Source organism: Aquila chrysaetos, chromosome 15 (genome assembly GCF_900496995.4).
Source record: "Aquila chrysaetos chrysaetos chromosome 15, bAquChr1.4, whole genome shotgun sequence".
NCBI classification, from domain to species: domain Eukaryota; kingdom Metazoa; phylum Chordata; class Aves; order Accipitriformes; family Accipitridae; genus Aquila; species Aquila chrysaetos.
The window spans coordinates 19,737,445-19,753,467 of record NC_044018.1 but is presented as its reverse complement, the minus strand read 5'-3'; the positions used below and the strand labels follow the sequence as shown (position 1 = coordinate 19,753,467).

At 35.6% G+C, this 16,023-nt stretch overlaps 1 protein-coding gene across 3 annotated transcripts in view; it reads left to right on the top strand.

Moving 5' to 3' along the window:
- TRAPPC12 (trafficking protein particle complex subunit 12) overlaps nt 1–16,023 on the top strand; it is a 55,941-nt gene that overhangs the window by 18,393 nt on the left and 21,525 nt on the right. For all 3 annotated transcript variants that reach the window (XM_030037427.2, XM_030037425.2, XM_030037426.2), the window contains exon 6: nt 9,958–10,070. In XM_030037427.2, coding sequence (XP_029893287.1) covers nt 9,958–10,070 — 113 coding nt within the window. The remainder of the gene's footprint in view (nt 1–9,957; nt 10,071–16,023) is intronic.

Genomic DNA, 16,023 nt, shown 5'->3' with positions numbered 1-16,023 from the left:
AGGGGAGAGAGAGATGCTATTTGCAGGGATGTAGGAGAGAACAAGCAATTCTCTTATGGCTAGCATTAAACTACGCAGTGCTGGATTATTGATAAAGAAATTTAGTATACATGCATCGTTAACCAGCTAATTTAAATAATAAAATAGATATAAATCATTCATATATTTTGATTGAAATGTATTAGTGGGAATCCACAATCCACTGCCATTTTGGTAATTTTACATAACATTTTGTGGTGTAACAAGTGTAAAATGAGGAGTTTTGTTTCAACATTTTAATTTTGATTCATGGTGTATAAATGGAGTAAGCACTTAAAAATCAATTTAAGAAATTAGAGTATAGATATAAATAATGTACATATTAATTGTACTACATATAATATTTTGCATAATTTCTTTGTATTCAAAATATTCATAATAACAAATGCAATAAATTAGAAAGTTTTCTGTGTCTTCTATGTTTGAAGTAAGGAAAGCTTATATACCTGATCTTCTTACAGCAGTGAGGATAGTCCCTCATCCATTCATCTCCGAGAAATACACCTGAAAGAATTTAAAATCCAAGTAAATGTATGAGGAGTGGAAGATGTTTTTTCCATTAATTTAACTTAACGTGGCCAACACAGTCCTCTTAATTTTCCTCTGAAGCTCTCCCAAGGTTCCTTCACTTTTGGCAATGCTACTAATCTCTGTTTCATCCTGAGATTTTGTATGGCATTTGCAGCCATACTGTGCATGGATCCCATTACTGTTGTCTTCATCATGGCTGTAAGATCTAACCTTTCTGAAATCTTCCTTTCCTGGTTTCTGCGGTCTCTTTCTTCGGTTATCTCCATTGCCTGTAGGTGTGCACCATCTGGGGGGTAGAATCTGCTGGGAGCCTTGTATCAGCCGGTGTAATTAGTTAAGTCACTCTTTGATCGTTCCTGTTTGATATGGGGCAGGGATCAAACCATTCTCATTTTGTAGTAAAATCTTAAAAATATTGAGTTATAGATTTATTTTTTCTAAATTCAGCTGTGGAGAAAAGCCAAAAAGTGCAAAATTTTTTTTTTTTTTTTTTTTTTTTTAAATAGGTAGGTACTTAGGTCAGGAACTGTGTTCTAGATTGCTTCCTGCACATCTCCATTGTACTCTGTGGGGTATATAAGGCTGAATTTTTGTCATCGTTCTCATGAATAGTGGATTTCAGGAATTTTTTTTTTAGGGTTTTGTCTTTGTATTTACACAGTCTGACCCACTTCTATTCGTATCGTTTCTTTCTGTGTTCCTCATGATACTTCATAAGCTCTCTTGTATGATAGATAGGCTAACTTGAGATATCCTTTCCATTGGTAATGCTTATGTGTTTCTGAAAGAGTGAGAGCCAACAATTAAAAGGGAACATTAAAATGCTATTTCATTCTTTTATGAGATAATTTGGTCTTGTTTCTGGTTAATAGACCAGTAAGTTACAGAAAAATTAATGCTATCAAAATCAGTGTTCTAAAGCTACAATAATTGAGAATAATTTATTTTGAATTATGAAGGAAAAAAAACCCTGTGCACTAGTAAAAGTAGGATTTTTATTCCCCTGACCAGAGGTTTATATGTATAGGGGTAGTTTTTTTTCTTTTCCTCTTTTCATTCTCCTTGTGATGATACAGCATCATCTGTATTCCTCTAACACAAAATCAGTCTTCTGCTGTCTGGTGGAAAGTGCCTAAATAAGGAACATACTGTTAAATATTTAGTTGTATGTGCTCTAGAAACTGGTTTCATACTGTACACCTTTTCATGAACTCTGTTACTAATTCTAGCACAATTTTTTTTTAGTGGGGCTGTGTTGCAACCTTAGGGATACACTAGTGTGTGCTGCAATAGGCTGACACTTTCAGATGGATAGTGACAGTTTAAAAAAAAAAATATATATATTTCTCTCAAAGTAGTGTAAGTCTGGATGTCACAACTATTGTTTTAGCATGTTTCACTAGGTCTATATTACTTTTATGACTTTACTAATATCCACTTTAGTTAGAAGTTTTAGCAGAAATACATGAAAAAATGATACAAAAAAATAGTTGGCTGTGTGAGATTTAATTCTTTATGTGTCTTTATTTACTCAAGCAGTGCTCTTAATTTGTTTCTTTTATTCAGTTTTGAAATTTGGATCCCCCTAAAGGAATCCTATCATACATGGTCTGGAACTGTCATTCAAACCTATGTTGTAAACAAGTTTTCAGTGCTGATGTCTAAGATGAAATGTAGTAAATTATTATTATTATTATTATTATTACATTTAATAAGCTTATAAAATAGCAAAAGATGTAATAGTAAACTTGTCGTATGTCTGTTGATGTAGAGACACTTTGCTTACTGTGAAAACACTCATCCAGAATTTTTCTCTGATACCCACAGAAAGCATTTTACAGACGTTGGACTGTGTGTAGTGCAGAGGACTGTGTACAGCTCCAAGGTCTACCTGCTCTCTGAAGCTTGGTCTTGCTTCTGAATGTCAGCCTATGCCATAAGGAAGGACAGGCATGGATTGGGGAAATTAATGTCCTGTATGCTTTCACAGTAAACATAGTGATGCCTCTACAATGACATTTGACCATTTTGAGTTTACTGTCTTCCTTTCTTCTGCCCTTCTCTCCTACTTTCTATGCTAGTAGGAGGCAGCCTTGCTGAAGCTTGCTTTCCTTTTTTCTCAGCATGGTTTTAGATGATGCTATAAATTAAATGTCCTTTTTGTTTTTTTCCTGTCCTCATCAACTTTTGGTTAGTGGGAGAACTGTAGCAGAATGGGAAGTGGTGTGGGGAAAAAAGAAAAATAATTGTGGTGTGTGGGGAGGCAGAAGGGAATAATCAAGGTAAAAACAGAGATAAGAGAAGAAATGCGCAGACTAAAGAAATTGTAGCATATAGGGTGCTCCTATCTGTTTTTCTAAATTTTGCAGGAAAAGAGAAGGAAAAAAAAAAAGACTCCCAATCCTTGTTATACGTGGTATTGGTTTTCTCGTATGTTACCATAAATACTGCTGTGCCTGAACTTACACTCCCATGTCAGACTGCTTCAGTCTTGGCAGTTGCTCGGAAGAGTTCTTCATTCAAGCTCGTGTTGACAGTAAAAAACATACCAAAGCCTCTAGAGGAACTGGTTTGCCAATTATTTTATTTACAGTACTGTGTACATCTCTATTGTCTCTTTAAATTCTCTAGCTGTTCTGTTGCTTCAGAGCTACCTTCTATGTATGAAATCAGCTGAAACGGCTTGAATAAATACCATTCAAGTGTTGTGGTTCCAATTGGCTATTCAGAGTAGTCAGACTTGCAAATACAATTTTTTCTGAAATAATAGAATTTTAGTTAAGAAATGTGTCTGTAATTTTAAGGGGGTAGACTGCTGCTGAAACATTTAATTGTGCTTTCTTTCCCAAGGCTACGTAGTCTCATTGTAGACAGTACCAGCTTTATATAGTATTTCTTAAAAGTGAACAAGTAACTTCTAAATTGCACCTTATTACAGTTATCAGTAGGTAAGATTTATGGTGATCTCTTTGCAGTAGAGCAATTGTTGCAGGGATTTTCTGCATTCTTTCTCTTATGTTTTCCTTGCCTCAGTGCAAATAACTCCAGATTACTGAAAAGGTATTTTTGAAACCTTTCAAAACTAGATCTTAATTCAGAATATCTGTGTTCTTAGGTCACGTGCAATTAAATTGTGAACTATATGGAAACATCCAATTTCAGATAAAATTTTCAAAACATTTTCTTTCAATGGTTACAAATGTTTACGCTCCTATCTCTTCTTCAGTCTCTCCGGAATGAAATTAATAAACAAAAGCTTGGAAACTAGTCTGTTGAATTTGGATTTTTAAGTGTACTTTTAATTGACAGTCAGTAAGGCTAGGATTCAAAGTTACTACATCATCGCTCTTAAAAATCTCCTTATAAATTATACAAATATGCTGTTGTAGAAGTATGTAAAAGTATGTGTGCATATAAATGCAAGGATATACATCTCTCTGTTTATACATGTGTATAAAGCAGAATGTCTTTCTGAAACTGGGTTTTCTGTATTTCTCTTTTACCCAGTGAAGGAGGGGTTTATTTCTTCGTTTTGTTTTTTTTTTACTGTCATAAGATCCCACTTTATATTTTCAGTAAATGATAATTTGCCCTACTGCTGCTTTTTGGTATTTAAGATTTGTTGAATAAGCTGTAGAAGGCAGAACAGAAAGCATTTCTGTTAACTGATTTTGCAACAAGAAAATATGAAGATAAAATGGCGAGCCATTGGAATCCTCTTTTTTCTGCTCTAAAAGGGCTGCAGATGAGGGCTGCAGTTTGAATTTGATTGACATGAGGTGATGTTTATGTTATGACAGTTATGAAAATGTGCAGCTGTTCATAAAGAAATAGAAATTGAAATCTGTGGTCTTAGAAAATTCTACCTGATCTTACTATTTATTCCATCTGTTCCCATGCTTTTGGAGTATCTATTTTCCTTTCAGCAGACCTTTTTTCACTTTTTAGTTTTGCCTTTTGTATGCTGATAATATATATATATATATATAAATGAGATTAATTCATGCCAAAGTAACAATCAGAAATCATAGTCTTTGAAAAAAATTCTCCACTGTTTAAAAGTGATAACTAAGAAAAGAATTGTCTTAAAATTAAACCATTTTTCCATTATGAACTTTTTATATATAAAATTCTTATGAAACCCCTAAAGAGGAGCAATAAAGGTCAACTGTAAAACATCAAGCTAGAATAAGACTTACTTAACTTAAAAATAAAATTTTAATACATAACAGTGTTTGTAGGGTATTGCCTTTTGTTGAAATCATCTAAGCTTAGTTGACGTGGTTTTGCTGTGTAAGAGGGCATTACTACTTTAAAAATCCAAAGCATGAAGTAGAGAGCAAAATCCATTCTCCCATGCTCTAAAGTAAACATTTTAATTATAGGATATGCTGCTTGTTTTAAATGTTTTAAATTCAGTACTGAGTGAAATATAACAGAGGACATGGGTTTGATTCCAAATAGTTTTGCAAAAGGCAGCACATGCCAGAATCCAGTGTTTATATAAAAATCTCTTATCCCTACTGGGATATCACAGGAGTATATATGCCCACCTGTATAGGAACCTATATATAATATAATAATAATATATGTAATAGGTATAGGAACCTATTATAAAAAAATATGTGTTACTCTGTGTGCCTTAACTGTGTGGCCTAACAGTAAGCAAGTAGGTGAAACCTTTCAGACAGTATGATGTCATTCTTAATCTAACAAGCACATGTATTTCTGTTACAGCTTCGTGTTAATGTAGTCAGTCTTACTTTCTTGTTTTGTTTTTCCCCAATGTAACTGTGTTTATTGAGGCAAGTATAGGGGTTTTTTCCCTGCTCTTAATCTGCTTTTTTAATTAAATTTTATACTCTGAATTCTACAACCTGCCTTTCAGACCTTCATAACACTATTATTATTGATCTACTAGAGTCATCAGCAAATGTCATTTACCTCTTCTCAATTGTTTTCTTTTTAACCTAGACAATGTAAAATGAAAATTACAGTGTTTTCTAAAATCTCAGACTCTGCCTTTTTTAGGTGTCACCTCTTTTTCATTTGTGACCATCTTCATATTAAAATGTTAAGGAATACTTATCAGAAGCCTAAAGTTCTGTGTCTTCCAAGACAGAGTGGAAGCTGTATTTTGTAGATTTGTGTGCAGTTTCTTTTTCTGTCCTATATTTTTTAACAATAGGAATGTGCTCCTCCACAGTGTTGTTCTTTCAGCAGAAAAAGGCTGAATGATGAGCCTTTGATCAACATGATATGGCAACATCATAGAGCAACAAATCGACGTCCTGTTGTGTAGACCAAAATTCTTAATGAGCTCAGAGTTAACTGTTCCAAGTCAGCACTTCCTGTGATTCTCTTTATTTTTTGCTTTTTACCTTTTTATCAGTGAACTGATGTGGCTTTAATGAAGATTTGCAAGAGTCCTATTACGGTTTGCCTTCACCTTTTTCATCTGCCATTTACTCCATGAAGCTCTGCTGGGCTGCATTTCAAACCCATTATGCTCACAATGTTCTCTTCCACCATGGTATGCATGCAGGTCACCTTACGGAGTCCTGTGAGAGCAAAGGTTCATACCCATCCACGCTGTGAAAAGATTTTTAGTAACTTTCTGTTGCTTCTGTTGGGCTCTTTCTTGACATTTTTGTTTCAGACAAGTTCAAAGATGATTGTTCCATTTTCTTAGATTGAGAAAATTATAGATTCAGATTTTGGATAGAGAACTCAGGGGAGGGAGGGTGTCAGTTTTTACACAACTGTTAACCAGGAGTTACAGAATTGTTTTGGTGAACAGATCTCTTCACATGCATTTTGTATTACTGCCATCTATTTCTTCCTGAGAAGTGTATATAAATTGTATTAGCACTTTATATAAGTAGCACTCATTGAAAGCTTTACCAAATCTAAAGTAAATTTATGGCCTTTTTTTAAATCAGAAAATCAGTTTATTAATGTAGGAACTGAATTAGATATATTATCCATACCTCATATCATTTAACTAAAAACCAGCTTACTTGGAAACAGGAACATATCTCGGAAAATGTACTTAACCAAAAATCTCAAGAGTTTCTTTTTTATAAACAGAGTATGTTTGGATGAGTGGCTTGGATAAGTGCTGCAGGTTTTTTATGAGCAATTTGCTCATCTGATTTGACTTGAAGTTACAAAATACAGTTTACATGGAGTGGTAAGACAGCCTTACTGGTGGTAGAAGCTCGTTTCTTTTCTCTTCTGTTTTCCCCAATTACCATACGTGTGTGAGAGCATGCATACAGTTTTGTGCTTTCTTCAAAAAAAAAAAAAAAAAATCTTCTGCTATTCAGAAGGATTACAAGGAAACTGAGGAAGAGGGCAGAAACAGTTGGTGTTTCTGAGATTTTAAATAACGTTAGCAGCCTGTTTAATAAGCAGTAACAGAAATTCACTGGATGGATTTGCAGTAAAATTTCTTGCAGGATACTAGTTATGTCATGAGTTTAAAAAGAAAGAAGAAACAGACGCTAGAGTTGTAGATCCTCCTGTGTGAAATAGTAATATGAATTCTGGTTTGAAAAGTCATTACACCGACTACCGTTACACCATGGGTCAGCTTCCTTCTGGTTTTGTTTGAGAGATCTGTCATCACACTTGACCTACCTACTGAGGATCACACTGGAATGCTTTTTGGTCACATGCTATGAAGGAAACACTAAGTGGTTGAGAAATAATACATTAATAAAGTACATTTTGAAGTAATATAGTTCTGAATGCCTATTACAACTGAGGTCTTAGTTGTGATAGGAAATAAATCAGATTCTTATGGAGTCTAAGTTGGCCTGGAGTCGCATTCATCATTCTGACATCCACTGACACCACTTCTGATGATGTAGATTGGTAATGGGTTATTCCTTCCCCTTGCATGGACCATAATAGTGTGGCTTCATTCAGCAATATATTAGATCAATACTTTACAAAATATGCAATCTCAAAAAGTGTTTTGCAAAACATTATATAAATTTTATAAAAATGGATAATGTGAGGCATTTCATCTGCACTCCATTAAATACCCGTCTATCTGTACTTTGAGCTGTTCTGTTACCAATTCAGATTTTCTGTATGAGTATTTATTGAGTTGACCTTTTGCTGCGTTTTACAAGAGAATGTAATGATACAAACTTCTTCAGAATTGAAGATGCTAGAACACAGTCATTAACCAAAAATGCTGCTAAAACTTTAGATTCCTTTTGTTTTATACCTCAGATTTTCCAAAGCTTTACTGATGAACAAAACTTTTCCTTTTTTTTACCTTTGCTCAGAAATCCTGTTGAGTGCAGCAATAGGTGCATGGTTCATGTATTAGCAGTAAATTAAGACTACTTTCTCCAAAAGAACAGTTCCAAACTAGCTGGTTTTAGGAACTGCTTTTTTTGGCAGGATTACAGTGGGATGGTGGAGTTAGAACTTGGTCACCCAAGGGCTGGTAGAGATGGAACCTGCCACAGGTCACGTTTGCTTCCATAGGTTTGCAGTGCAGGTTCTTAAGTTCGCAACATGTCTACAAAGCAATTTTTCTGTGGTGTTCTGGTATGGAATTTACTCTTAAATTATTTTCACCTTCCTTTTCATTGTTGTTCACCCTATACACTCTAACTGTGTATCTTTACTTGTGTCATGCTAGGTACTAGTCAGGATACATACGTAAAATATTTCACATCTTTTGTTACCGGTTGAATAACCTTTTATGCTCCTCTTAATAGAATTTCCAAGGCAGTTTTGTTTTCTTAAAATTTCTATTCCACATATGATGATGCATGAAACTCCTGTGTATATCCGTTACAGGAATACAGCAGTCACAGAAGCCATGGGGAGTAGTTAGCACTGGCAAAAGAGAATTTGTGTAGATATAAGTGGCTTACTCTGAAGGTCATAATTAATGAGTTTTGTGATTAAAATTTTGTCAACCTTTAAAAAAATGTCTGGAGGCAGTGACTCATTGTATACAGCATTTACCTCTTTGACATACAGACCTGTTAAGAACTGGTGCAAAAATCTATCTAAAAAGCTCCCAAGTCCTATTTTTGAGAAAAGATGAGGCAAGAGGTGACTTGGGAGGGAAATCCCCTTAGAGTATGTTTAAAGTAAGCAAATTTATTATATTAAAGTACTAGAACTGTAGCACGGTATTTTGCAAGCCCTATTTCCCCATTATGCTAGCTCTGATTTGGTTTTAATAGTAGCATTTAGTTTATGTTCAGTATTATTGTCTGTGTATCAGGATATGCAGTTATCTGAAAGCAAGATATTGCACATACTAGGATTCCCTAAAACTCCTGAAACTGCCCTTGAAGTCAGCCAGAATGCTCATAAACTTAGAGGATTGGGTCTTTGGTAAATATTATAATAATAATAAAGGTAAAAGTAAACTAATGTGAAAAGGAAGAAATCTATTTTTCTCCCCAAATATTGCTTAAAATTCTTTCCCTATTTTTTTATGTTTTCAATAACCCAGAAAATACTCAAAATATACACCATCTTTATGAAGAGTCAGTCTCAAAGTATAAAGTCATTTAGTAACTGTTTATGGAAGAGCTAACATTAATGAAGTAAAACTCAGACTAAAAGTCCTCTTTAGAGCAATGGAATGGTCTCTGCTCAGCATAGTGGACTCAGACCTTTACACAAACCTATGGATATTAATAGAAAAAAGAAAATATTTTGTAATATATTTTAATTTACCAGAGGACTTGATATATTTTTAGATCTAATATTTCTATTATAGTATTATTATTTTTGTTCTTCATTATACTGTTTTTATTTTTTTATTTCTTTTGACTTGTGTTGGTTTTCTGTTCTTTTGGGTTTAGGTTTTTGGGGGTTTTTTTTGGTAATATAGGGGCCCTTCATATCAGCTTTATTTGGAAAAGGATTACATAGAAGTGGTTTTGCATGCCCTGATCACATAACTTTTTCACAAGCATGCTTTTAAGGCCAATAATTTAATCTTCTTTCTTCTGCATTGATTGCAAAATATGCATAATTATTAAATGTTAGGAGTAATGCTGTAGCTGCAACTTGAGTAAACTTCCTTTTTTTTAATCCTTCATTTTAATTAGTTTATAAAAATCTTTGAAAATTTGAATTAGATGCACCTTTTTCTTGCCTTCTTGATTATGGTTATGTAAGTGTTTACCTATTTAAAACATTTTACAATACGTCACGTTATAGCTGAGAAAAAGTTTGCTGTTTTCTCATCTTTCATATCTTTCATCAGGAGAAGAAAAAGATATGAAGGTAAAATGGACCTTATGTCATATACACTAGTGAGAAATACCTTGTGCAATGTAGGCAAATCACAAACTGATCATTATAGCAAATGCATTTAATAAAATTAATTGTTTCTAGGTTCCATGGTTCCTTTCTCCATGCGGATTTTACATGCTGAACTTCCTCAGTACCTAGGTAATCCTCAGGAATCACTTGACAGACTGCATAGTATGAAGATAATCTGCACCAAGGTAACAGCTTCTCTATGCACTAACATTTCTTAAACATTAAGAAATACATTTTATTGTCCTTATTGTCACAGAAACACTAGGCCAACAGCGATATGTTTTGAAAGTCAATTTTCTTTAATGATATCAAAATGCAACAGTCAAATTGAACAGGAATGTTACGTGGTATTGAGATATAACAGCCAGATTGAACAGGAATATTGGGTTGTAAACACTGTGACAAACACAACTTATTTACAGGTTCAGGATGTCAGTTGGGAACTACATGAACTGTAACCAAACTTAAGCTTACAATGATGACTCAAAATGTGCATATCACTCACCAATAAGGCAAGGCACTCAATCCCAGGAAGTTTCCTTAGATAGCGTCCTGATCTAAGGGAAGAGTCTCCAACTGCAGAATCGAGGAAGGCTGGCTCAAAGGGGTCTTCTGTTGGGCTCCATTTATACCCAGAGTCGGATCGGGGCTCGTGGTCATGTGTGGTTGGGGGTCTAGGAGCTTCCCGTAACTGAGGTGTTTTGATGGATGAGGTGTTCCTGGTGTGCTCAGGTAGCTGGGGTACGTGACTTGGGGCACTCTGTGTACAGGACTCTACTCACCACACAGCTGGGCAGCTGGATCCCCAAACCATGGCTTCTAGTTTAACTTTCTTTTCAGCGTTCCAGAAGTTTCCGTCTTTATTGGGGCAGGTGTACCTGCCACACTTATAAAGAACATTAAGTTTCAATGATGACTTTTTTTACTCCATCTTGATAGAAGTAAGGAACTCACTAATCGAAGTAATTCAGTGCCTCTTCCATTTTAGGATATATCCTCCTCTCCTCTGTGGTAGCTCTGACTAAAACGAGTAGAACACTGGACAGCATAGTTCACTTGCTTTCATGCTTTTACCAGACAAGACATGGAAGACAGCAAGCAGATGTGTTTAAGGGCAAGTAGGAGAGCTTTCTTCCCTCAGTTGTGTCCAGCTAGCTCAAAACACAGCTGTTAATGATCTTGATCCTTCAAAAATAGTCTTGATCCTTCAGAAATAGTCTGAATAGCTGGTTTTAGAAACAACAGTCATTTGGGAATATAAATACGACCTGCTGAGTCTGTTTGGGGGTTTCTGTTTTTTTCTATCGAGTGCTATGATACAAAATTATGGCCGAAATTATAACATGGGATTTGTTGGTGCTGAAACTGGAGTGATGGTGTTGTGAGCACTTGCCTTATCCACTAAACCCAACACCGTGACTGTTAAGCATTCCTCCTTAGGTGTTTTTTACAGAAATCTTTCCCAAGTAGTCTAATGCAACAGTGACTATGAATGTTACAATGTCGTAAACTCTAGACTAAATGCAGCATTGTTGTCTTATCTGTGACACTTGAAAGTTCAAAACTGTATATAAGACAAATATGTGTGATTAATTTGTATTTTCAGTATTTCTTGCAAGTTTCCTATGTTTACTCCTGAAAATCACTTGGATAACAGAAGTGAAGGGATTTGATAATTGCCAACTGTATAGCTATAATGGCCTTAGGAATATAAAATCAACTTGTTTCTAGCACAGTAGTGACTAGGATAACCAAATGTTTACAGTAAAAAAAAAAACAGTTCTTTGTATTATGAGGGAAAAAGATGAAGGGTTTAGGTAATAAGTGATGAATGTGGTATTTGTTACAGAGTTGGAAAGAATTGATTTGGAAACAGTTGAGAGATCTATCTAATTTGGCCAAGAAGTGCTACTTTTTAACACTTCACAAATGCTGTTACCTGTTCATGACCATCTCATCTAATAATATCACTGGCAGGCTGTTCTCTCCAGCCTTTTCCTTCATAAACAGTCCTCCTCAATTTGAAGTAATTTTTTTTTCTTCTAGGAAATGCCTTACTCCTCTGTTGCAGGATTTCACAGTACTTCTACTGGCATTTGCCTACCCTGGTCTGCAGCAGATCAGCTGTTTCATATCTTGCTTTTATGCGATCTTGTATTAAGTGCTGCATTGTCTCCCCTCAGTCATGAAGGTGCCACTAGATTCCAAAAACTTAACTTATTTCTAAGTTCCTTTATCTTGTAACTGAGAGAGAGGAAATGGTATGAATGTGAATGAGGAAGTGTCTGCTGAGCAGGGCATTCATCAGCTATCTGGCTAACTGTTGAAATGGCCATTATCTCAGTTACAGTGTGATCAGCCATGATTCTCCACAGCTTAAAGATTATCGGTCAACAGAGGAATAAAAGAAAAGGAAATTAACCTCCCCTGCTTCTTTAAAAGACCTGTAAGTCATCTACAACCTTGAGGTGGCTCTGCCTGCACTCTTTTCATTGAAGTGCATATCCTTAGAGCATACCCAGTGTGTACCAAGTAAGCTTTTAAACTATAAAACAAGAATTTGTTTGAACATGAACTAGGCTGATTATTTGTTTAAATAAGGGAAACTGGATGTTCTGAACAAGATGAATTAGAAATAAAGGAGATTTACAAATTAATATATACATATTTCCCTGCCTGCTAAGTTCTTGAAGAACAGGTCTTTTTACTCATCTTCTTACTCCATCAACTGCTAGTGGCCTAGGTCACTACAAATTCTGTGTGATCCCTTGTGCCCTTGAGGAAAGCTTCTTTGAGGCTGTCTGTACGTCTTCCACTAGCTCTTCTGAGGAGTCCCCTGTTCTCTGCACTTGCTGCTGGTTCACAGGTTGCCATCTCTTTCTCTCTGCCTTCCTGTGTCGAAGTTTGTAAAGTTTCTCCCAGGTTAGTGTGTGTTCAGTTGTGGTCAGAAGGAGGATCTCCCTTTGCTTCTGACAGCTTCCACTAGAGGCAGGATACAGTAGCCAGGAAAAGCCATTGTCTGTGCTGATGGATGGTCCTTTTTAAAGTACAATACACAGAAAACTACAAACGAACAAATAAAATATACCACGCTTCTCAAGGGAATATTTCTGATCAGTTATTCTAGACACCTCATTGCAGAATACTTCATTTGTTTGCATTCAATTAAATACCTTGTCTTTTGGAGCAAAGACAACTGTAGAAACAAGAGTGTGAAAAAGGACAGCTTGTAAAGATAAATATGTTTTTAAAGACAGTTGTAAATTGGTCATAATTTAACCATTTGAAGTCAGGGTTGGCTGACAAAACACATTGTTTAGATATATATTTTGAATTTTGTTTAGAATGCTGTTAGTCTAATAATCTCGATCTCACCTCAAATGTTCAAAAATAAAGTTCATAATACTTACGAAAACGCATGGCATAACCAAGAAAATAACATAAAGGATGTACACTCATTAGTCTTAATATTTGTATGTGACACTTGAGAACCATTTGGGTTATAACAGAATTAATTGGGGAGCTTTCAACCAAAAGCCTCTAGTGTTTTACTTCCCTATTTTAAAAAGTGGAAAAATAATTTTTGGTCATCCGTATTTACAGAAGGGCGTACGAATAGTCATTATGTAAATGAGGTGATCTTGGAGTCATAAAAGCTAGAAGAGAGAAAAGACCTATTAGCTCACCTAGTCTGTCTCTCTGCAATGCAAGGTTGTTTTCTAGTTTTTAATGAGCCAGCCTATGGAGCTGAGGTCACATCCCCTGGGAGGCTATTCCAGGCTAATGCTAATGCATTCTTATCATAAGAAAATTTGTATTTCTATTTTGTTTCTCTTCCTTAATGTAATTGTGGTTTTTTTTTCCTATCTGATCCTTCCTTTTAACCTGCTAAATTCCCTCTTGCTTTTTGTTGTACACGTTCTATAGACACTTGTCAACTTTGGATTAGCCATTTGACTTAAAGATCTAACCATATTTACTTTGTCACTATTTTGGTAACTCGGTCACTTCAGCCCCCATCTACTTACATATTTCGGGTACCTGAAGCAAGATTGGAGGTTGAGTGCTAAAACATAATTTTTATTTTCCCTGTATAGGCAATAATGTTTTTACCTTTTCCAGTATTCCTGCAAATTTGTAATCAAGACCTGGTTGGATATTTTACATCTCTGTCTATAGGTACAACGTTTGGGAAAGAAATAATCTGTAGTGCCAAATGCATATTACAGCTTGTGGGAGGAATCCAGTGAAATTGTTACTGTCTCTGTGTTATTGCTGGTCTTCCCAACATGAATTGCCTCAATGAGTTGTTGCTCTTATAAGTCCGCCTTGAAATAAATGGTCTCCAAACAGCCAAGCAGCAAGAGTAACAGTAGTAATTTAAATCACAAAAGGGTTTGTTCTTTTCAAGTATTTATTTAAAAACATAGGCGTGATCACTTTAGTGCTAATAATGCTGAGAACATGCTAATAAATGCTTACCTGGAGACCAAAATGTGAAAAGAACAAGTCAGGCTTAATCTAAACTCCTCCCTTGTTTGTGCCTAAGCTTCCTAGCTGATAGAGGGAGAGCTCCTGGAAATGCACACATCTAATAGTTCATCATATTTTACTTTTTAACCCTAATCCTTCAAGTGGCAGAGCTGTGCTGGGCTCTTCTACCAGGTGGGTGGAGCAGTGGCAAGTGGGTTGACAGTCTTGCTTCCTAAAAAAGCCTCTGCAAGTATTATCTCTGCAAAACTTTTCAAAAATACTTTGTGCCATTCGTCCATCTGCCACTCCCTCTGTAGTTCCACCACTCTCCTTCGTGAGTAGTTATGTTCCTCCCTGGCCCTTCCATACACACTCTTTATATCTCCTAGTCTTCTGGTTTACTTCCAAATTGATGAACTTTTCAGTCTCGTAGCTACTGATTGGTTCCTGCCTCGGTTATTAAGGTCACATAAGTATTCAGTTTCTCATATGTTACTTCAGTCTAGGGGTATTTGTCTTGACAAAGCATAGGTCGTGTGTAAAACTGATGTTTAAATTACATGGTAGTAGTGTTCAATCATATTTCTCTTTATAATAGAAACAAGGATGTTTAGAACTATCCCATGTGATACTGCTAGAATAAACAGTTTACATCTGTAGAAAAGTGGGATGAGGGCATTTGCTAAAATTGTTTCATGTCAACTAACCCAGATAGCTTACACTGAGGAAGTACCTGAATCATTAATGTTATTATTAAACAATTCTTGAAAAAATGAGGAAATGCCCAAATACTGAAAAACTGCAGATGATGTTCCTATACTTTAAGAAGGGCAGAAGGAGATAAACCTAGGGAATAAAACAATTAGCCTCAAATCAGCACTGAGTTCTGTTTTAATTACGTTGAGCTTGAGGTGACAGCTAGATATCCCCAAGTAATGTCACAGAATGGTTAATGTAATACTCTAATTGTATGCTAATATCTAATTCTTTCTTTTTTCATGATGTTAGTGAGCACGTTTTCAGAGAAACCCATTGTCTTTTTAAACAAGACAGCATGTCTCATTGATAAAGCCACCTTCTTACGATTAGACCATTTCAAGAGTAAGAACTTTGAGCCTTATTGAAAATGAGAAGTGATCACTAGATGTTTTCTAGGGGAAGAGAAAGATCATGGTTTTTAGACTAGAGAGAAAATAGATGATAAGGTGGTTTTGGGTTGTGGGAGAGAAGAATGTATGTTTTTTCTCTGACAAGGTGCCTCATTATACACTAGGCATTTAACACTGAAATGTGGTGCTTTGGTTTCCAAGTGATTTCTAAGTGGCTACGCTGCTTTTGAAAGTGGGACTGAGATTCAGTCTTGCAGGCATGCCACTGTGATCTCATAAATTGCCACCAATCAACTAAGCTGCAGTATCTACTGGTGAATGCTTATAGCCTCTCAAAATCTGAGGTAAGGCAGCTTAGCCTAGCCCTCTGTGAATGAGGTTTACACTAAAAGATACTGCCTTGTATTTGTCATGGGCTAACAGTTCTTACTGGGAAAATTACCCTGGCTCAACTAGCATGTGGTAGCTGCTGTCATTTCATTGTATGTCTCTCCTTGCTCTTAAGTTCCTTGTAGCTAAATTTATGGCACCTAACTTCAAGCTTTCACTCTAGTCT